This window comes from Aethina tumida, chromosome 1 (assembly GCF_024364675.1).
Source record: "Aethina tumida isolate Nest 87 chromosome 1, icAetTumi1.1, whole genome shotgun sequence".
Taxonomy (NCBI): Eukaryota; Metazoa; Arthropoda; class Insecta; order Coleoptera; family Nitidulidae; genus Aethina; species Aethina tumida.
The window spans coordinates 13235988-13260272 of NC_065435.1; the positions used below are offsets into that span (position 1 = coordinate 13235988).

The 24285-nt window shown below is 29.9% G+C and overlaps 2 protein-coding genes across 7 annotated transcripts; both read left to right on the plus strand.

Annotated features, from left to right (window-relative positions):
* The first annotated feature begins 2887 nt into the window (after positions 1-2887).
* Positions 2888-16395, plus strand: LOC109598093 (mothers against decapentaplegic homolog 4). Of its 3 annotated transcripts, XM_020013925.2 has the most exons (9): positions 2904-3062; positions 3222-3277; positions 7892-8506; positions 10751-10873; positions 11145-11318; positions 11377-11598; positions 11856-12286; positions 14177-14315; positions 14397-16395. In XM_020013925.2, the coding sequence occupies exons 3-9, from the start codon at positions 7900-7902 to the stop codon at positions 14606-14608; spliced, it is 1908 nt and encodes a 635-aa protein (XP_019869484.1). In that variant the 5' UTR covers positions 2904-3062; positions 3222-3277; positions 7892-7899; the 3' UTR covers positions 14609-16395. The 3 variants fall into 3 exon arrangements, with proteins under 3 accessions (XP_049826287.1, XP_019869485.2, XP_019869484.1); XM_020013926.2 differs by lacking the exon at positions 3222-3277 and having other exon boundaries at positions 2900-3062; XM_049970330.1 differs by lacking the exons at positions 3222-3277; positions 10751-10873 and having other exon boundaries at positions 2888-3062.
* A 2259-nt stretch (positions 16396-18654) lies between these two features.
* Positions 18655-23988, plus strand: LOC109598073 (rab11 family-interacting protein 2). 4 transcript variants are annotated; one of them, XM_020013887.2, is made up of 9 exons: positions 18655-19186; positions 19253-19397; positions 19452-19615; positions 22116-22504; positions 22557-22740; positions 22799-23011; positions 23133-23218; positions 23272-23441; positions 23493-23988. In XM_020013887.2, exons 1-9 carry the CDS (start codon positions 19156-19158, stop codon positions 23506-23508), a joined length of 1398 nt encoding a protein of 465 aa, XP_019869446.1. In that variant the 5' UTR covers positions 18655-19155; the 3' UTR covers positions 23509-23988. The 4 variants fall into 4 exon arrangements, with proteins under 4 accessions (XP_019869446.1, XP_019869443.1, XP_019869445.1 ...); XM_020013884.2 differs by having other exon boundaries at positions 18658-19186; positions 23070-23218; XM_020013886.2 differs by having other exon boundaries at positions 18658-19186; positions 23070-23218; positions 23509-23988.
* Positions 23989-24285: the final 297 nt, after the last annotated feature.

Below are 24285 nucleotides of genomic sequence, written 5' to 3' on the forward strand. Positions count from 1 at the left end.
CACTCTATAACGCCGAAATTACGAACAATCCTGAAGGAGAATGAAAGGGAATGAAATACGTCATCTTAAACATAACCTAAACATTTAAAAGTGACATTTTAATTTGTTTTGTACACAAACAAGAAATATAACTTCAGTTCAGGTGACCAATGAATTAATTGGAAATAAACATGATACAGAAAGGATTATATTTCAAAAAATAATCAATGTAACGAGCCTAAATGTCATTTATGTAATTTGAGATTCAAAGGTTGAAAAACAAATAAATTTTTTTTATTATTTTACTATTTATTGATATCATTGATGCAAAAAATTAGAATTCAACAGACTATTAATTTTTAACTGATAAAACTGCTATAAATAAAGCCTGAAGTCGTTAAATAATTATTGCTAATTATATTGCATTGTGTACCACTGAGACTAAAACTGTAAAACATCAACATTATGGTTTTGTTCAAGTAAAAACGTAATAAATTCGCCAATAATAAATAAATGTGACAACTGAGCAGTGATAAAATGTGTTAGTGATGACGTCACTCATTCCCATTTTCTTCCATTTCTTATATACGTTCAGATGAGGACATAACGAATGCTTGAAATGTCGAATGCTCGAAAGGTCGGAACCGGTCGGCTACCTTCGGCAAGCACGAAATATACGATGGGACGTCCGTTATTTGGGAACATTTAGCATGAGCGTTTAAAGGGAATTAGTAATACCTACTGTGGGTGATGTTTGATCTACGCGGTTTCATCGGGCCGACGATTAGAGCTTAACCTAAAAATATTTTATATTTCAAACAAACAATTGTAATAAGTATCTGTTAAAAATCTATAAATGATTATATTTCCTAGTAAGTTTTACATATGTGTGAAATTTATTAAATAATGTTTATTACAGGAAAAGAAGTTTAGATTTAAATATTGAAAACAAGTAATTAAATATTACTTTTTTATCCATATCATTGATTACTAAGAAATAAACATTGATCTGAAGATTTGAGGTATAATTTCAGGAAATGATATATGACAGATTAATCAGTATTAATTAGTGAACTTGTTTTGATGTCAGTAAAAAGTGACAGCAAAATTAAAAGTTTTTCATTGTATACTTCTATTCATCGACAACCAGATATTGTAATCTTCTTAGGATTTAAAATGGACTACATTAATAGATAATATATACTTTTTTAAAAAAATAATAAAAACAAAAAGAACAACAAGAATTTCTGGAAATACATTTATGCCTTATTTACACAACTTTCTTTCCGACTTCTTACATTTCATTTGTTTGAACCTAATATTAAATGTGATATTTTAGAGTGTTTGTTTAATATTATCTTATACCAAACATTATTACAAATTTGAAATATTTTAGTATGTTAGTTGAATTGTTTATAAATTTAGTATACATTATTTTACTGATATTTTTCATAAATACTATCCTACATAGTGCTTAAATTATCTATCTAATTTCTATTTTTAATTATTTCAACTACATTAGGTATACTATCTACAAACTTAAATGAAATGTTTTTTTAATATCCAACGATTTAATTAATGTATAAAAAATTCAATCAATTTATGATCAAACTAAGTTTGCACATCAACTTTAACAAATAATTTAATTTAACCAAAATTTATTTCACATCCTGGATCAAATAGCACTTAAGCATAATTATTTGTTAAATGAGCTCTAACCATAATATATTACGACAATATAGGTCTAAAATTTAGGTGTTTCAGCGTTATTAATTATTAATAAACAAAACAAATACTTTCAAAATAAAATCAATTATTTTCACATTTTCTGTTACTACTTTTTTGCAGCTTCAATTTTAACCCACCATGGTTGTAATAGTAAGAGTACTATTATATAATTGATAAACTGTAATACTGTTCTCTATGTTTAACCAACCACTTATAATAATCAATCTCAATAAAACTCCTTTAATATGAATAACAAAAAAGTATGATAAGCTATTAAAATATTTATTATTTCCATTTTGGATAATTACCTATGAACAGTAATACTAAGTTTATAAATAAATCTAACTAGAACTATTACATTAAATAACAAACTTTGTTAAGGGTAAACTGTTTATTCACCTATTTGGTAATAGATGAAGTTTTTTAGTTACATATTTTATTTTTCATTATTTAAATAAATTAAGGCTTTCACATCATCATAATAATATAACATTCAAATTCTTTCTAAAAATTAAATAGTTTTAATTAATGTCCATATTCATTCACTTTACACCCATGATGTCTTTGTCACATTTACATTTTTTTAATTTCCACTATTTAATTAAGATCTTCAATGCTTGTTAAATATGTTTAATACATTAGAATTATAATTTTAAGTTGTGAATATAAACTTTCAGTGATATCTTTGACACATTTACTGTTTTAAATTACTCCTGTGAGGATAACATGCATGTTACGACTGTTTGATATATTATCTATGGATTGATCCATAGAAAACCTGTTGTTCATATTACTTCGAATGCCTCTTAAAATTAAAATATATAAAATACTTGGTATTTCATACATTTTTTATTGTAAAATATTCATTTACACCTAAAAATTAATAATAATATTAATTAATTAATTAGTTAATATTTATGTACCAATTGAAATTTTGCTGCAAAGTGAACGTGTCATTATTTATAATATTCGATCCCTGAATATGAATAACTGGAGGTTAATGTTAAATGATTTGAAAATTAAATTCCCGTAGGCCGTCTCAGCTGCACGTTCATCGATGAGCATGCGCATGAGTTACCGCCGCGCACATGTGACATCGACTCGGAAGCCCTCGCATATTTCCGTTTCGCGTATCGGACATTTCGAGCGTTCGACATTTCGTGCATTCACTACGTAGTCCGTTCAGATGGTTGTGTGTGTATACCTTAGTATAGTGTTGAAGTATTTGACTGTGGACCCAAGCTAAAAATTTGGCGCAAGTAACTTTGTGTAAATTATTGTTTTGTTTAAAATATCCATAATGGTAGGAATATCGGCTGGTGCCCATGCATACACGAACACGACTCCGCAAGAAGGTGAATATTTAATTATATAAATAAACTTCTATTATTGATTTGATAGTGACATTTGACGGTGGGGGGAATGTATCAAATAATGGTTTATAATAATTTTATATAATTGTGATTGTTTGCAAAAAATGTCGGATGTGAATAACACTAATTTTACGATTTTAGGACTGTTTTAATGAATGATCCAAATTAAGGTTATGTCAAAACAGAAAACATTCAAGGTATGAAGTAACATACTACATTTTCTTGCTTTTAGCGTTTTTGTTCAAATATTTTTGTAGCTTAGTTCTGCACTTGGTATGCACATTGTTTATGTTTGGATCCGAACGATAACATAACCGCTCTAACATTACCGACGATTAAGGGAAATAATGTGTATTTGCAGGGCGAGTTGAGAAGTTTTGTTGTGGATCTGAAACATTAGTAATGTCGGTCTTGTTTGTTACTCATGAATCATTCGTAATAAATACATGCTTTCATAGTTAAAATAGGACTTTTTTCATGTTAAAAAGTTGAATTTTTACATAAAGTAGGTGGTGTGTGAATACCACAGTAGCGCTGACATTTAACAATTAATAAAATCTCTGTTTTGCTTTTATTTGCACAACATTGTACAATATTACAATATTTATATGTGACTACAAAAATTCGTACCTAACCTAAAATTTTTATTGGATAATTTCTCATTTGTTTGTTAAATAGTATTATATTTTTAAGTAAGTATTTTATACACTACGAATGAACTGGAGGCTCTAATTGTCAATTTTGTAAATGTGAAACACTGTACGAACAAATGTATTCCTTTGATTTTCATATTGCATTTCTATGCTTATATTTAGTACGTTTTTGTGTAATATTGAAAATTAACAGATAAATATTAATAAAACTTTAAAATATACAGTGTCGCCCAAAATTATACATAATTTTTTAATGAAAATTGGTATATACCCATTTCGGGGTGTGCTTAATCCAGTGGTGTGTTAGATTAGCTATAAAAAATAGGCTAATGTGATTTCTTCAATTTTCATGCCTAAAAAGTTACTCTGTAGATTTTGGTTTTGGGCCAAAAAAACGAGACAATTTGTCTATAACTACACATACTTTACAATTGAAAAAAATTGTCAGAATACAAATTTTATGAGGGCCATATGGGCCACACTGTATATTAGCTTGAAAGTTGTTAATTTTTTGGAAAGTAACATTCAAGTATAAAGGTTTTTCAGTTGTATAGAAAATTTTTTACATGTTAAGACCAATTTTCTTTGATATTATCTGAAATTGTCAGGACAATTGTGTAAGTTTTTCTTTATTGTGTATGAAACTAGCTGAAACAACTCAATATGTGTATAAAAATGTTCTTAATTTGGTTAAAATAGATGATAGAGACCATTAGATATAATTTTCCTAATTGTTTACCATATCAATTTAGTATTATTACAAATTTCACTTATGTTCTGTATAAAAATGTTCTTAATTTGGTTAAAATAGATGATAGAGATCATTAGATATAATTTTCCTAATTGTTTACCATATCAATTTAGTACTATTACAAATTTCACTTATAATTTAATACACTATCGTAATTTCTGTGTTTTCAAGGTTGTAATAGGATTTCTGGTACTGTTAATATTGATATCTCATTATAATACAATAGAATGATCATACATACAAATGAAAAAAAATCAAATTCCATTTCATTATTTAAAAGATAAATAAACTAAGTTGTACTGAAGTACTAAAATGGGAATCAAAAGATTTCCTGTTAATTTATATAATAAAAAAATTAGAGTAGGGTACCCATAAAAAGCAAAGGAAAATTATTAGAAGGCATTTTTAAATTGGATTCTTAGGTCCAGCATAATTGAAATACAATAAACGTCTCTAACGATTATTACTAGTGGTGTAGATTTATTTATTACTGAATAAATCACTTAAATCACTTCATATAATAACAAAATAATTAATAAATCAAACAGTATAAGCATTGGGTGTTGATGTTTTAGCAGTTAAGGTGAAAACACTGCTGATTAATTTTTTTAGTCATTGAAAGTTGATGATTGATGTTGGAATTATTCGATTTGTGTCCAGGTACAGCGTTTTATGATTATCGAATTTGAAATTGAATGACTATTTGAGTATTTACACACAAAGCGTATTTTTTCAAGTGGGTCCCACATTTGGCTTCAAAATTCTGTGTCCAGGTACAGAGTTTTATGATGGGATTTTACTGTGGCACTTTGTCATATTGAACTAAATCCTATTACAATTAGTAGTAGAACTTCAAAATACAATAAAATATTCGAGTATTTACATATAAAACATAATATTTGAAGTGGTCCCTACATTTGGCATGCATCTTTAATAGCCAACTCTCAATGAAAGATTTTCAGATTGCTTACAGATGTCTACGATTTAAATCGGTGTAAAATTGGATTTAAATTAGTGCAGAAACTTTGATAGAATATACCTCAAGAATAGATTGTAGTGCCAACGGGTTTTTAGTCCGCAATAAAAATGTTTCGGTGATCGCTGCCAAATAATTGAATTTCAGTCTCGATACAAGCTGATTTTTATCAGGGACGTCGAAACAAATAGAAAATCGATGCCAATGTCGATTTAAAATATTGATTAAGTCCTCCTCCTTTAATTGTTGTAATTAGAAACATTCGGGCTTGTTTAAGTATTTTTTTGTTTAATCCTATTGTGGAAATAAATTAGAAAAATTTAAAAAATATGTTAGAAAATAATATTAAATCAATACCTAATTTATATATTATGTATTGTATATTGTAAAAAAATTATTGAATTCTTCAGTAATATAATAATTGTTCCACCTATTTATATTCAAATACGTCATCATGCGCAGTAAACAAAATTAAGTGAAGTATATAAGTAACAAGATTTTATTTTTACATTGGTTGTGTTTACAATTTGATAAAAATATGGGTGGTTTTATTGAACGTATTCTAGAATTCTAGTGGTTTTATTTTTGAAACAATAATCTTTCGATTTAAACAACTGGTTCTAAAACATTTGCCTTAATCTTGAAGCAATTAAGATAATTCCATAAATACAAACACTTTTGTTGTTGTTTTTTAATGTGATAGGTCTTTCTTATTGGTAAATTAAATTTGTGAAGAAATTTGATACATTTATGTTACAATAATCAGTCAGACAAAACATATTTTAGTTTGGTGCAAAAACATTAATATTGGGTGAACTAGAAACAAAAATTCTAATTAAATATATCTGATTATTTAGCAAAATATAATTCAATAATTGAAAGTTACACTATATTGTTGAAACCATCATAATTTTATAGTCCACACATGCCAGTTTTATTACTTTACCATTTCAGTTTTATGGACTGTTTTATAAATGGTCAGATAAAATAATTAATAGGTAAAGTCAGTTAAATGAAAGTAATAAAGGGCCACTAAATATAAAAAACTAGAAAATTAATTAATAGTTAGTATGTAAAATTAATGAACTCTTGGTAAAATAATATATGAACATATTTCTTATAAATACAATGTATACAAAAACATTCGCAATGAATGAAATATTAACAAACATAAATTAATAAATTTATTACATGCTGACCATTAATTCTTATTGTAGATTTGCAGATTTAATTATTACCAGCTAACCCATACTGACATTTAATTAATTTTGCCCATTATATTCACAATAGTGAACAAGGACATGAGTTCAGAAATTTCATATTAACTAATCATATTTTATAAGCTTACTATGACTTCTTATTGTATTGCTTTTTACTTGTGGTGGTCAGAGAAATAGCATACATCATTATTTAATGTTAATTAGGAATTACACACCTTTAGTCAATTTAATTATTTATTATTATTTCTACAATTATTCATTTTGTTCCTAAATCAAAATAATTTCTACTTAAATTGAATCCAAATTTGATGGTTTTTGGTGTTTTAATGGAGACAATTCATTCATTTTTTATTTGCCTAGAAAACAAGGAATTCATTTACTAATTCTTCCAATTTATTTGTCTATAAAAGAAATTATTTTGCTAAGACATTTTATCATTGTTTTTTCAATTGAGTATTTTTTTATTAACACTTTAACCCATTTTTCGAGAGCACTCTTAATTCTTAATTTTCAATATTGGCCACCATTGTAATACTTATATTTTGATTAGAATCTGTTCATAACGTGGTACATGAATTCCATCCGTCATTAACATATGGGTTAACATAAATAACTGCCTTTTGATGAAATTGAGGACATGACTGTGCCAGAATCAACCATTAATTGTTAAGTTGTCAACAGGCAATCCTAATATTGATTAGGTATGATTTGTCTCCAATATTCTGTGTTTGTAATACTCAGTAGTCTCAACAACTTAGTACGTAGCATCCAATTAGACATTACTCTTCATTAAAAGGTCCACAAAATGTTCCAGTTTAGGACGTGATACCTGAAGAAGATAATAAACACTGTAAGGGCAACCAAAACACCACCTACAGCATAATACTTTCCCTCACACGAATAATGTTCAATCAATTATTCAGCCTAAGCAACTCAATACTTAAGAATTAGTATTTAGTTAGTCAACACTTTCCATTAGCTTGTTCACACAATGCATCAGTTAAGAAGTGGTACCTGAAGATAAGAAATAGTGTAAGGGCAACCAACATATTCAGGTGGCTGCTGTGGCCTCACAATGACAACCACCAAGATCCCTCAAGTTGGTTTCCCTCATACTAATAATGTATAGTTGTAACTTGTCGCTTTGGCTGCTTGTAAGTGCTTGCAATCATCCTGCAAAATTTCAACGTAAACCCCCAATTTGTTCACAGGTCGAGAAATGTCTGGCTTATCGGCAAACGCTCCCTCATCGGCTGACGCATGCTTGAGCATAGTCCACAGTTTGATGTGCCACCGGCAAGGTGGCGAGAGTGAGGGCTTCGCTAAACGAGCGATCGAGTCCCTCGTCAAGAAGCTGAAAGAGAAACGCGACGAATTGGACTCGCTGATTACTGCCATAACGACAAGTGGCGCCCACCAAAGCAAATGCGTTACCATACAACGCACCTTGGACGGACGTCTGCAGGTGGCCGGTCGCAAGGGTTTCCCTCACGTGATTTACGCGAGGATATGGCGCTGGCCCGACCTCCACAAGAACGAACTAAAACACGTAAAATACTGTCAGTTCGCGTTCGACCTGAAGTGCGACTCAGTATGCGTGAATCCGTACCATTACGAGAGGGTGGTGTCGCCGGGCATCGATTTGTCTGGACTGACTTTACAGGCCGGTACGCCGAGGATGGTTAAGGATGAGTATACGGCTGGGCCGGTGCCGGGCAGCAGCATGGATGTGGACGGGGAGTTGGGGATGGGGGTGTCACAGACCATACAGCACCACCCGCCACAACAAAACTTTCCTCTTACAGCGTTACATCCCTCACCGCCGAGTAAGTGGCTTATTTGTTGATGGTTTTACTTATGTTTTTTTTCTTTGATGTAGGTTGAGACGTTTAAAAGGTTTCACACCTTTTGTAGTGGATAAACTGAGGTACAAGATGTGACTTGGTAACGGAAGGAGGTTCATTCAAAACTCACATTCGAAGTTTATTCGAAAATCTACTCAGAGGCCAAAAATCATCAAAAAAATACATTACATACTAATACTAAAGAAAATTAACTTAGTATCTGGTTTTGTTTAAATATAATGATATATTGTGATTTTTTATTTCTGATGTACTGATTAAAAATTATAGTTTTAGTTTTAAAAAATAGTTTTCGTCAACAAATTCATTTGACAAAATAGTGCTTTTTATAAATGAAATAAGATGAAATAACTATCGTTTATTGTTGTCATTAAGAATGAAAAATTAAGAAAATACAAAACAATTATCAAAAGAATTTTTAGTTTTGAAGATGTGTGGTACTGAATGAACGTTCCTCATTTGTAATTTAATATTATATTTATTATTTTACCATTTATTATGTAAAAATTATTATTCAATGTTACAATAGACAAAAAGCTTCATATAGGGTGATTCACCTTACTTATCTCATTAGAAGTCTGTGGAGAATGGAAAAGGTATTGATTTGTAATTTTTATAACAATTACAACTTGACCTGAACTACTTTCGTAATTCATTCAACTTATTTTCAATAGAACACCCTGTATATTATTATATATTGTATTATTTTCAGTGGAACACCATGTATTTTTTAACATAATTAAATTCAACATTAAAAAAATTTTCGATTGGTGTTCAGTCAAGTTATAATTCTTAGAAAAATTTCCTGTTTTCCATAAACTTGTAATGAATAAGTTAGTTGAATCACCCTGTATAAAGAAGAGACCGTCACACAAACACTACAACTATTTTATTTATTCAAATATAATAACTTTGTACCTCTATGTTTAAATTTATTATTTATAATTGCTGTAATAATTTTTTGAAGTGTGACAGTGAAATATTATTCATTAGATTCATTGGTATATTGCATTTCAAAAAAGTTAATGATTTATACGCAATAATTTGTTTATTTAACAAGGTAAATATAATATTAATATTTTAATTAATTTTAATAGCTTTATTTAATTTAATTTATTCTACAAATAATTAAACAATACATATAACCGGAATAAAGTAACGTTTTTAATGTTTAACTATCTGTAAAATAATAAGTTTTTGCCAACGTTCCACAAGTAAAATCATGCCAAGAAAAAAAGTTCTTGGGACTGAAGAAAAGATTGAACTCAATTTTTACCTTTCCCTATGAAAAGAAGTTGGGCAACGGAAAAATAAATAATATTCATATGGAGAAATATCTGGACTATATGGTGGATAAAGTAGAACTAAAATTAATGAATGAATTTTCGTCTCCTTTGCCTGAAGCTGAAATATAAATTGTTTCAAAAACGTTTAAAAAACAAGTTTTAGTAATTATTTTGTATAAAAAATTAAAGTTTTAATAATAATATAGCTGATTTTATATAAAAATACATCTTTTTTATAAAATATAAATGAAATATTCATGGTAATTCCCCTAACTAATTCTTAGAGGTTTACAAAGAACTAAATTAATAAAAAATATAATTTCTAGCTGACAAATTTTTATTAATAAACACTTTTTTGTTAAATATAATTTTGTTTTCAATTTTGTTCTTTTTGTTGGATAAAGTAGAACTTTCTATTTAACATTTCGAACCTTCATTTGAGTCTCCAAGTCGACTTTTGATCTTGCTTTTTCAGGAAAAAGCAGAACATCTTTTCAATTGTCTCAAGAAGTTCATATTCACCTTCAACCCGTTGTCCAGACTGACAAAAAATTGTCGTAATCAACCATTTTTTATCACATGTAACAATACGATCTGTAAAAGACCCATTTGCGTTGCGTACAAGGAGAGAATTGCCAATTTTTCTCACTTACCTCTTCTGACACCTAAATAAATTAGAAGAACCACTAATATGATACTAGGAGTATTTTTGACCTCTGTTCCTAATCCAGCTGAGTGTTTAAAAAACAAAGATAAATTATTGCATTAAATCACGAATTTCTTTATTGAAATGCAAAATACAGAACGTGAAAACTTTATTTATGAGCTTTTGTGTACGATTTGTTGTGTATCATTGGTCAATTTTTCGCTTAATTTTTCGAAACTTTGAGTTATGCATGTTTTTTTCTCGTTGTTGTGGTAGGTGATCCGGGAATATATAATACAACAAATAGAGCAGTCTTGGGACCACCTACTGTACCAAAAATTGAGGGGGGACCAGAAGCATGTTCAAGATCAAATTGGTTGCCACATATTCATTTGCCTTGTAAGATTTATTTTGTATTTTTTAGTTTGATCCCACTGATACGATACAACGGTCATAACACACGAATACATTTATAATTTTGTTATTATAAGTATATCGAATGTCAGTATAAATACGATTCTTCGAAATCAATCGAATCAGTCGGTTGCGTATCGAATGTCAGACCTAAGTTTCGCCAGTGGGACTTCGTAGTGTATTTTAGTTGAGTAACCAGCGATTAAATGCAGCACCATAGTGAACCTGGACGAGCTTTAGATGTGCCCAATTTCAGGTCACAATAATCAAAATAGCGTGCAAACCGGCATGAGTAACCAGCAGACGAACACGGGAACACCCCTGCACGTGGCGCCACCCACACACAACAACCAAGCCCAGTTCTACAACGCCGCCCAGAATCCGGGCGTTCAGGACAGACCTACACCCGACGCAATGCCTCAGAATATTGGTGAGTGTGAGTTGATGTTGATGTTTTATATGAGGGTAACACCGTGGTGTTTATGCAGGCAACAACTCTCCTGTGTCGCCTCACATGCAGCAAAACGGCTTCAACAACTCGCCGAATCCGAGTGTGGCCACGAACAATGGTTCCGTGTCGGGCAGTCAGCCTACGGCCACGATGGGACAGACGTTCACCGGAGCTGGCGGTACTTGGACAGGTTCGAACACCCTGACCTACACCCAGTCGATGCAGCCACCCGAACAGAGGGTCCACCACAACAATTATTGTAAGTTGACACACTCAGTAGTAGTTTTGGTTGCATCCTCTATACGCACGTGTCATTTTTATCAGTGGCAATTGGTGCCCTCAAAAGAAAGGAACAGCAAGTGGCTAAAATTGCACCAACAGACAGAACAGCTTAATAATATTAATAATTCTATTTATAGAACGACGTGCAACTGAATATAATAAAATAATGTAAAGCCAGCGACGATTTTAACACCGAGTACCGGAACTGCATAACATGCGTGTGTCTGTTTCCAGGGAGCAACCACTCGGCGGCCACGAACCAGATGAGCACGGAGGTGAACATTGCAGGCGGCCTGCTGTCGACGCAGCCCGCCCCCGAATACTGGTGCTCCGTGGCTTACTTCGAGCTGGACACCCAAGTGGGTGAGACGTTCAAGGTGCCATCGAACTGTCCGAACGTGACGATCGACGGCTACGTGGATCCGTCGGGCGGCAATCGATTTTGTCTCGGCGCCTTGAGCAACGTGCACCGGACCGACCAGAGCGAGAGGGCCCGGCTGCACATCGGGAAAGGTGTGCAGCTAGACTTGCAGGGAGAGGGTGATGTGTGGCTGCGATGTCTGAGTGACCATTCAGTATTCGTTCAGAGCTACTATCTGGACAGGGAAGCTGGACGGCAACCCGGAGATGCAGTACACAAAATTTATCCGGCTGCTTACATCAAGGTGAGTACCATCAAGTGCAAGGACACTTTTTACTCTAAACATGAGACTACTTAATATAAATTAATAGTCCTTCAGTGTAACCTATATAAAAAGATTGTGTTTAAATATTATGGTGGTGATATCAATGTAACAATGTTTTTAATGAGATATAATTGTCTCTGAGAATACTCATCTACATACGTAAGTGTTGATTTTATAAATTTGTTGTTCATCCTGAGTTTATTTTCTTCTTTGACATCAGTGTGAGTAAACAAAAATTTACTCTAATCTTAAATCTAAAATATATAGTTTCTAAATGATAGAATTTTGTAAAATATAATTTTGTCCATTTTGTTACTAAATTTAATGAATGAAGGAATTTTCGTGTTTTAAATTTATTCTCCTCCTTGGCAAACCTGAAGTATAAATTGTTTCAAAAAAATTTAAAAAACAAATTTATATAATTATTTTAATAGTAATATAGCTTTTATACAAAAAATATAATTTTTTATAAAATATAAATGGAATATTCAGGGTTATTCCCCTAACTGATTCTTAGAGGTTTATAGGGAACTTAATTAATAAAAAATACAATTTCCAACTGATAAATTTTTATTAATGAACACTTTTTTTGTTAAATATAATTTTGTTTTCAAGTATTTGTTCTTTTTGTTACTAAAATTCATAATGAATGAATGAACTTTCGTGTTTTAAATTTATTCTTCTCTTTCACAAACAAGAAATTAAAATACAAATTGTTTCACAAACGTTTAAAAAACAAATTTATGTAATTATTTTGTATGAGAAATAAAATTTTAATAATAATATAGCTGATTTTATAAAAAAAAATATAATTTTTTTATAAAATATAAATGGAATATTCAGGATAATTCCCCTAACTGATTCTGAGAGGTTTACAGAGAACTAAATTAATAAAAGATATAATTTCTAACTAATAAATTTTTATTAATAAACACTTTTTTTTGTTAAATATAATTTTGTTTTCAAGTTTGTCCTTTTTGTTACTAAAATTCATAAGTGAATGAACTTTCGAGTTTTAAATTTATTCTTCTCTTTCACAAACAAGAAGCTAGATACAAATTGTTTAAAAAACAAATTTATGTAATTATTTTGTATGAGAAATAAAATTTTAATAATAATATAGCTGATTTTATACAAAAAATATAATTTTTTTTATGAAATATAAACAGCATATTCAGGATAATTCCCCTAACTGATTCTTAGAGGTTTACAGGGAATTTAATTAATAAAAAATATAATGTCTAACTGATCAATTTTTATTGATAAACACTTTTTTTGTTAAATATAATTTTGTTTTGAAGTGTTTGTCCTTTTTATTACTAAAATTCATAGACGAATGAACTTTCGTGTTTTAAATTTATTCTTCTCTTTCACAAACAAGAAGCTAAAATACAAATTTTTTTTTTTTTAATAAAATGTAAATGGAATATTCAGGGTAATTCCAATAATCAATTCTCAGAGGTTTACAAAAAACTAAACGAAATTTCAATCTGAAACTTTTGATGTACCTTTTAGTTCTTTATCTAATTTCAGAATAACATCGTTGAATCACCCTGTATTTTTGATTTTCTTCTCTTGAGGCTTTCACGTTCAATAGCTGAAATATTGAGCAACAGATCTTCTGTATTATATTTATCTATGTTCTTCCCTTTTTCCAAAGCAATAGAATATACAGTGAGATTGTAAAAAGTCTCTATCTCTGAAAATTTCACCACAAAATTGCCAAATGCCATCATCTATTTTTTATTTCTATTTTTCTGTTTCACACAAACAAATAAAATATCAACATTATTGTTAAATTTCTACTCCGTTGATAGTCACCTGTGTTTTAACAGAAGAGACAAATATGACACAGTTTAATTTGTGTAGGTTTTCGATTTACGACAATGTCACCACCAAATGACATCACAGGCAGCAACTGCCCAAGCGGCCGCCGCGGCTCAGGCTGCTGCCGTCGCCGGGCACATTCCTGGACCGCACTCAGTTGGAGGAATTGCTCCCGCCATCAGTAAGTACCCCATTAATTCACATTTCATTTGAAGGCTGTGTGAATCTGTGCCTTTATGAACAATTGTGTTTGTCACATCAGGTCTATCCGCATCGACCGGCATTGGTGTGGACGATTTAAGGAGACTGTGCATACTGCGATTGAGCTTCGTGAAGGGCTGGGGACCAGACTATCATCGACAGTCGATTAAGCAGACTCCCTGCTGGATAGAGGTGCATCTTCACCGGGCGTTGCAGCTTTTAGACGAGGTTTTGCACACCATGCCAATCGATGGGGCCCGCGGCATCGAGTAATCGATCATTTTTGCTTTCTATTCGATTTGTGAAGTGCGACAGAGTTTTTTTACTTTAGCATATAAGTTTTTATATAATACGCTTATGTCTTATGTAGTACTGAATCTAATTTTATTCCCATCTAGACTGAATGGGATGTTTTATTTGTTTTTATTTTGTGTTTATATAGCGTGTACTATTCATCACATATATATTATATATATTCTTTGATAATTTTAGTTGAACGGCTTCATTTCTCTTGAATTCCTGCAAAATTCAAGGGAGGGTTCGAACATGTTATCCTGGAAAATTGACTAATTCAAGGAACGTTACGTACATTGTCTACTTATTGTGTGTCGTCAACGTTTATAACGTTCTTTGGATGTTTTTAGAGTGGGAAGAATTCACATTGGAAACGATATAAATTTAAAGTTGATAAAAATTGTTCTGATCTCATTTAGACCTACATTCTTTAAATAGATAATACCAAAGAAATTTTTGTTGAAAAAAAAAACGTCAATGTGTGTCTTTCCCAAACTTACCCATTGGTCTCGACACCATTTATTTTATTTTGTTTTAATACAGTAACCTGTTAACGTCAAATTAAGGATTTTAAAAGAAACAATCGCACATGACATCTACCCTCAATTTATTATCCCAGTAACAAATTCTCCGGAGAAGTCCTCGCGTTTTGGGTTAAATACGAATAAAACACAAAATGATGCTACCTCAAGTACTTCTCTTTTTTACAGGAACATTAAAAAATGTACATTTTGGTTTAAACGTCCACACGAGTGCCTACAACCGTTACAAATGGATTTTTTGTTCGGTAAACCATTTGTGCATTTATCCGTTTTAACATTTGACTATGTGATTTTAGGTTTAAGACACTGTTAACGCAAACCAAACACCAAAATATTGACAGCAAATCCAGTGGCAAGCCACAATACAATTCGAACACTGCCTAATACGCCGAGTGATACATAGATTATATTTATATAATAGATTTTTTTCGATTCAACCAAACAAAATAGTTGCTTCTGATTCAATCGACTTGGGACACTGGAAAGGCTTTTCTGAATTTTAATGTTTAAAGTATAACGTGCAGCCTAGCCCAAAATTCGTCGATTTCCACTCAAAATTAATACATGGCACGAGATTTTTTGTTACTGGGATCATAAATTTGAAATATAAATACAGTAAAATATAATTAGGCTGTGACAACTTAATAATAAGCATTGTATTTTCTATTATTGTATTGATATTAATAAATATGGTTTTAGAGTTAAGTTATCATTTATTCATTTTTTGTATTATAAAAAACATACCTTATTTTGTTCAATCATAAGTATATGTATGCAGTAGATATTGTATGAACGTTTACGAGCGTACATATTATTATGTGAGAAACTTGAAAAATTAGTGTAAGGTATATTTATTGAGTGTTTCTGTAGTGTTTGGTATTATAGAATACTTTTAAAATATATAAGCTAATATCAGACCACTTATTTTTTGTATATAAAAAGCAGTAAATGACTAAAAATACATACATTCATATTTTCGACTTTTTAAAAAAATATATATTTTAATTGGAATGTTGTTTGAAGTTTGATAGTTTTAATAACGTATTTTTTGGACAGAGTAATTTAATTTCCAAAAAAATATTTTTTGTTATATTTGTTTAATATTTTATTTAGGACTATTTGTTGATGCCATTTTGTGTTTGATTGTTGTCAGTTTTCAAAGTATAGTTTAAGAAGAGTTTATGGGTACAGAGACTTTCATAAATAAAAATCATATATTCAGAATATTGTGTTTTATTTGTTTACGTTCACCCTTCACGAAGAATAGTATACCTTTAAAATACCAACCAACCTTTTAACAAAAAATACAAAAATCGATGTAATTTAACTTAAAAACTTATTGTATTTGTCAAGTAAATGCCTAAGTTAACAAGAAATATAAAAATACTGTTTATTCCAAACTGAAACGTCTATGTTACTTAGATGAAATTACTTATCAATATAATTATTATCTACAATTGTATAAATCATCCAACTCGCATAAACTTGTATATAAATATCCGTGGAACATAATAATCACAGAAGACGTTAATGTTAAACAAAAAATTACCTTGCATATTAGTCACAGTTATCAATATATTGATAATAACAATAGTTGTAAAGGTTTAACAATAACCAGAGATTATGATATCATTCTGTAGATAAGTTAATGACAAGCTAGTCATGAATGTTTTAGGAATTGATGGTAAATTAAATGAGGGCCACAAAAGTTGATATAAAAATTCAACGCAATGCAAAACATCTTATGAATGTAAAATATTCATATAAATGCAAATTATTTCTAAAGGAATTATAAATTATTGCAAAATTTTAACAATTTAAATTGAAGCCGAATCAATTTAAATTAATTCCAAAGAAACATTTTGTTCAAATTTTGAAGACAAAAAGATCTTTTTTGTTCCAAATTGTAAAGGTTTAATGTTTTGCAGGAAAATAATTAAAAAATTTGGAATGTTTTTTCAAATGAGGACCACAAAAATTGATAACAACATAAAATTTTTATTTAGATACAAATTGATTCTAAAAGAAATTTGCAAATGACAAAATTTCAGATATTGGAAATGAAAGCCAATAATCAATATGTTTGATCTAAATTAATTTTCAAAACCTATTTTGAAGTGTGTTTAACACGAAATGGTCTTCTTTCTTTTAATTTGAAAGGTTTAATAATTACCAATGATTATGATAATGTTCTATAGAAAAGTGACAAATTTTGGAACGTGTTTTCAAGCGAGGAGTATAAAAATTCACGGTAACTTGAAACACAGAGCTAATTAATATAAAATTTTCATTTAGGCACAAATTGTTTCTAAAATAAAGTTGAAAATGACAAAATTACAAAAGTTGGAAATGAATACCAATAATCAACGTATTATTTGATCTAAATTAATTTTCAAAACCTATTTTAAAGTGTTTTGAAGACGAAATTGTCTTCTTTCTTCTAATTTGAAAGGTTTAATAATTACCAATAATTATGATAATGTTCTATAGAAAAGTGACAAATTTTGAAACTTATTTTCAAGCGAGGACTATAAAAATTGACGGCAATTTGTCAACTTGAAACACTGAGCTAATTAAAATAAAATTTTCATTTAGGCACAAATTCCTTCTAAAATAAATTTGAAAATGACAAAATTTCAAAAGGTGGAAATAAATACCAATAATCAACTTATTATTTGACCTAAATTAATTTTGAAGTGTTTTGAAGTCGAAATTGTCTTCTTCCTTCTAATTTGAAGGATTTAATAATTACCAATGATTATGACAATGTTCTATAGAAAAATGACAAAATTTAGAACGTGTTATCAAGAGAGGACTATAGAAATTGACGGCAATTTGTCAACTTGAAACACTGTGCTAATTAACATAAAATTTTCATTTAGACACAAATTCCTTCTAAAATAAATTTGAAAATGACAAAATTTCAGAAGTTGGAAGTGAATACTAATAATCAACTTATTATTTGATCTAAATTAATTTTCAAAATCTACTTTGAAGTATTTTGAAGACGAAATTGTCTTCTTTCTTCTAATTTGAAAGGTTTAATAATTACCAATGATTATGACAATGTTCTATAGAAAAATGACAAATTTTGAAACTTATTTTCAAGCGAGGGCTATAAAAATTGACGACAATTTGTCACCTTGAAACAATGTGCTAATTAATATAAAATATTCATTTAGGCACAAATTGATTCTAAAAGAAATTTGAAAATGACAAAATTTCAGAAGTTAGAAGTGAATACTAATAATCAACTTATTATTTGATCTAAATCAACTTTCACAGCCCGTTCCAAGGAAGCGTTTTGTCCAAATTTTCAAGACAGTCGGAAAGTTCTTTGTCTAGTATTGTTTCAGTCAGGTTTTCTCTAGATTCAAATCACATCATCTCCCTCCACGAAACAATAACAACCCAACCATCTACGTGGGAATGACGACACGGTCGCATTCCGTAGAAAGGTTTGCGCCACGGTGCGCGAAATGAATCGAATTCAATCAAAAACGGTCACGTGACATTTGTGTACGATTTTAAGTTTAATTAAGGTTTAGTTCTGACAAATTTCTTATCTATCATATGTCAAATCATACACATAAAACACGGACGATAAGGTAAATGAAAACATAGGAATTTTACGTGACTGAACTGTCAATGGTGTGCGGTGTGCGTCTGAGAACTTTCTATGCGTTCCGATTTTCGATCGTGAGTGACGGTAATTTGGTTGAACGTCATCTGTGAATATTACAGGTAGAATAACCTAAAAAAAATGAGAAGAGCCACCAAAACAGTTATTTGCCTGTGATCCACTTAAATGTTTCTGCATTCGATTGGGCTCGATCAACGTAACGGACGTAAAACTGGACTTATTTACAATTGTGATAGTGCGATCAGTGAAATCTTTGTTCTAACGCGTTATCTCCTAATTAATCGTAATTTCACTAGACATTCCTTCACGGTTGGAACTAATTAACAATACGATTTGCGAAAATGTGGATGCCTACTCATGTAAACGTAACTGGTGAGTTTGTGACCTTAATATTGTTTATATTTGATTTAATAAATATTTTCCTTTTGTTGTTTTTAGTTATTAGAGGCGCAGATCTATTGACCAAAGGCAAAAACAACACAAATGACTGCTTCGTTACTATTGGGCTTGGGAAAACTAAATATCAAACATCAGTTAAAAAGAATGCATCACCTTCAGTGGAATGGAGAGAGGAATGTGAACTGTAAGTTATTTCCCACATAAATAACGCCTCATAATGTAATTATAATTTTTACAGACCAATACCTGATCAGGGAAATACAGCCGAGTTAGTACTGACGGCTTATCACCACAGCTTTGTTGATGAATTTCTTGGCCGTGTCAAAATCCCTCTGAACAGTCTAGAAATATATGAAAGACCCAAGAACAAATGGTACACACTCGAATCAAAAAACAAACCAGGTAATCAGTTATTGTTTTTATTTATAGACTGTGACTCATCAACGATTTTTTTAATTGTTACATTGATTGAATCAGAATCTTGGGTGAAGTAATGACTTATCACATTTACATCAAGAAATAATAACAAACTGATTCAGTCACATTTGACCTTCAACCTATTAGTGTCATTGTATGTTGAAGAATGTAATTTTTCTATTGCAGCCAAGCTGGGCAAGGCTGTTGTTATTTTGCATTATGTTTCAACTTTCGCGGTTGATACATACGAAATTAGCCGTTGAGTCACGGGCCTTATCTCACTTTCCGTTTTTCTATGTTATCATAAAATTATGATTAAAATATGCATATGAATTATTAAGTTAAAAATACACTTTTTTGTGTATTACTTATTTTATTAACGTATGTAAAATAATATAAATGTATTACCTTTACATTTAAATATTCGTACTAATATTGATTGTTTAAAATAATTGTTATTTTACATTATGTTTCAACTTTCGCGGTTGATACATACGAAATTAGTGGTTAAGTCACGGTCCTTATCTCTCTTTTCGTTTTTCTATGTTATCATAAAATTATGATTAAAATATGTGTGAGCTAAAAATACACATTTTTCTTGTATTACTTATTTTATTAACGTATATATATATATATATATATATATATATGAATTACTTTTTCATATAATAAAAGCAATTTAGTTAATTTTATAATTATGTTGTCAAATACATTAGAAAAAAGGTTAAATTATTTTTATGACATCAGTTTACTTTAATTAAATATTCGCACAAATATTAATTATTTAAAATAGTACACCTACGTACGTTAGAAAAATTTAATTATTTATATTACACAAACAGTTAATTAAGTCTCTGCATTAATAAAATTACAATGGGTGTGATAGCACTAAATTAATTAATTAAAAAAGTACACATCTAAATTATAATTAATAATATAATTTAAATTGATTATTAATTCATGACATTCACTTGTTATTATAAAAAATGTAATAAATTATAATCTATATTTTCATAAATATAATATTTCATGCTTATTATTTTAATTTAAAGATTATCAATATATTTATAAAAATGTGTTTTCTTAACTCAAATATTTATTTACAGTAGTGGCCATAATTATAGCAACTGATTAATTTATAAATTATGAGCTTTACTACTTAAATTTAAAGAATAAATATAATGTACATAAATAATTTTATTTAAAAAAAATTGCCTGCTTTTTTGTATTTCAGTGGATAAAATTATAGCAACAAATTACTTTATGGTCTTTCATTGCTTTCTGTTAATTTAATTCTATTATTTACTAGAAGTCTTTTTCTTATTATAATTATTTAATCACAAAACAGTAGGACAAATGTTTTTTAGTAACGAGTCTAAATTTAATTTATAAAAAAATGGGTCTGCTTTTGTTAAACATCCTACAGAGTCAAAACTACACAAACAGTTTGTTATACCCACAGAGAAACATGGTGGAAGTTCAATTAAACCCCCTTAGACTGATTTATGTACAAGGGTATATTAAGCAACAATTTCCTTCCATATATTGAAAAAATGATGCTCTTAATAAATTTGTTTCAACATGAAAACGATCCCAAACACAAACCCAAAATTGTGAAGGATTGGTTAAGAGACTAAAGCATCGATGTTTAATATTGCCCGTCCCAATCTCCAGACAGGGATCACGTTTATAACTTACAAATTTTACTAATTTAAATAAACTCATCACAGGAATTCAAGAACCTTGAAGAAATATGGACTTGTTGTATATTCAGAAAATGGTCGAGTCTCTCCCAGGGAGAAATGATATATAAATTGTTAATTGCTAAATAACACAGATTTAATAATTAAAAATCCCTTTTAAAATTCAAGTTGCTATATTTATGTCCAGCTCAAAACATTAAAATATTTGTAACATCTAATAGAGTAGAAATATAGCAGTTTTTATGATACTGTACAAAAGACAATAGTAAATTAATATTATTTCAACAGTTAAACATTAAATAAGTTATGACTAAAATAATTAACAATTTAAAAATTGTTACAATATTGACCACTACTATAAATTTCTTTAATTTGAAATGTAAAGCACATTTCAATTTACATTTAAAATGTTATAAAAAATCAAAATTTACAAAAATATACATATATGTGACAAATTAAGTTAACATTACTTAAGATATGACAATATTTCTGGTAAATTTTGAGATTGTGGTCCGAAAATACTCGTAACAACCAAAATTAACCTATTTGAGACACCCTGTATGTATTAAATATACACAACACAGATTTAATCATTTTACAATTAAAGTTGCTATATTTATGTCCAGTTCAATTCAAAAAAGTATATGTAACATTTTATAAAGAAAGAATATAGTAGTTTTTATAAATGTAAATTAATTTTATTTTAAAAGTTTACATTAAATAAAATAGTTTTGGACAAAATATCATAAATTGAAAACACCTTTATGTATTTTTTTTTTCAGGAAAAGAAACTAAACACAAAGAAAGAGGAAGATTGGAAGTAAAAATAGGTTTCATTGTAAAATCCGGCAGTTTAACAGACCTGAGTAAAAAAGAAAAGCATAAATCATCAATTGGGCAACTGTCGGCGGTCGCCCAAAGTGTCGGAGGCAGTCTACTCAGCTTGGGCAGCGTAGAGAAACGCAAGGGCATAAAGAAATTCGCAAAATCAATCGGTTCGAAAATGGTTAGGGGAAAGAAAAAAGACGGCGACTTCGACGACGGCGGTTCCTCTATTGGAAGTGTCGGAAGTTTGAAAATCAGAAGCAACACCAGTTTCGACAAGTTCAAGAGCAAACAAACTATGGATGACGCGGATCCTGGTGTTGTGAGCGAAGACGACGATTTTAATGTAGGTTGAATTACTTTAATTAAATTAAATAATACAGCTTAACGTGTTACAGTTTGACGACCTCTCCCACAAAAGTTCGGCGAGTTCTCTGAGCCAAAACTTAAATGGAACCACTACATCACTTGACAACGTATCGGATTCGAGGAAAGTAAGTTCACCTCCGGCCAAACCTCCTCGCCAGGAGCCAAAAGCACAAGACGAGTGGGAGTCCAAGCTGTTTGGAAACAAAAGCAAAAGTAATAAATATTAGTCGTTTTAATACTCCCAAACTTAAACTAATGATTTTGTCTGTAGCACTGCTGAAACCCGGAAGCAGCGAGTCTTTAAACAGAAGGTCTTGGGACTCATCCAAACTATCATCACAAATTGAAGAGGAGGATCCTGCTGATTTGCTTGAGGTGTCCAACGCCGAAGACAGTATTAGTGCAAAAGTTAATAAAACACCTGAGCCAGTCAAGAAGGACGAAAAAGAAGGCATGTTTTCCAAATTTAAGCATTTCAGAAAAGGTATGTTGTATTTTATGCTTTTACCTTATTTGTAGTTACGGCCATGTTGTTTTTTTAGAGAAAAATGAGTTAGATACGAAACTTGAGAAGCGTCAAAATGCTCATGAACGTATTGTTATAGGAGGAGAGAATGAAATGCCTGTAGCACCAATTAACAACAGAATCTCAAATGAGTTGCTACAGAAGTTTGAAGGAAAAACCAGAGAGGTACACCACACACAACTTCAATGATTTAAGATTAAATTAAATTATTATTTTAGGATTTGATTTTGTCGCTGTGCGACACCCAACTAGAACTTGACAAACAAAAAAAGAAGTTGAAAGATTTGGAGGATTATTTGGATGACCTTCTATTGAGGGTGATGGAGACCCAACCGAAAATTTTGCAAAACCCGTACGTTACCTGCAAAATTGCACATTCAAAATTTTCGTAAGTTGCTTATGTGCACGATAGATTTCCCTGGTGTTATATTTAATGCAGTAATATTTTCCAGTAGTTGAAAGGAGCCTTATTTTGTAATGACATGGTGCTGAAACCTAAAATCCATCCATTTGACGAGAACTTTTTGGAACATACTGTGATTCTAACATTAAATGGCCATTTCTGTTGTTGAAGGCTTTAATATGATATTTATCTTCACATAACTAACGTTAGTTTTTAGTAATCTTGAATTTTAAATGTTATTTTCTATTGCTTGTTTTAATGATAAATTGCCAAATGGCTCACCATGAGAGAGAAAATATTGTATATTTATTTATTAATTATATACACTTTATATGTATATTTAAATCACTGGTGTAACATCATTAACTGTAATTCAATTGTTGAGACCTAAACATCACATACTTTTAATTATTTTTCAAGTTTTTCTATGTCTTCCTTATACGGAGACTATTTTATTGTTTTTTAAAATTTATGGTTAAGGAATATTTTCTAATATATATTTTATACAAAAAATATTAAACAAATGTACTGAACAAAATGTTGTTTTATTTTATACACCTCTTTTGCCTGAAATATTTTATTATTATTATATTTAACATGAACATTTTATATAATATCCTTTTTGTTTTATAATTTTGGTCCACCCTCATGGCATAGACTTTTCACACTTCTTGAATTAATTTCATTAAGTCCCATTTCCTCCAGGTTGGCTTTACTTTCAGTGGACCACAAAATAATTGTTCCAAATAGGACAAATATTGTTTAAACCATATTTATTAATTAAATACACCTTATATGTAAAATTAAGTGATTTAACATTATTAACAAT

Coding starts and splice junctions, on each gene's coding strand:
- LOC109598093 (XM_020013926.2), top strand. CDS start 3,008: ATGGTAGGAATATCGGCTGGTGCCCATGCATACACGAACACGACTCCG. Junction 3,063..7,891: donor GAACACGACTCCGCAAGAAG/GTGAATATTTAA, acceptor ATTTGTTCACAG/GTCGAGAAATGTCTGGCTTA. Junction 11,319..11,376: donor CGCAATGCCTCAGAATATTG/GTGAGTGTGAGT, acceptor GTGTTTATGCAG/GCAACAACTCTCCTGTGTCG.
- LOC109598073 (XM_020013884.2), top strand. CDS start 19,156: ATGTGGATGCCTACTCATGTAAACGTAACTG. Junction 19,398..19,451: donor TGGAGAGAGGAATGTGAACT/GTAAGTTATTTC, acceptor TAATTTTTACAG/ACCAATACCTGATCAGGGAA. Junction 22,505..22,556: donor GCGAAGACGACGATTTTAAT/GTAGGTTGAATT, acceptor AACGTGTTACAG/TTTGACGACCTCTCCCACAA.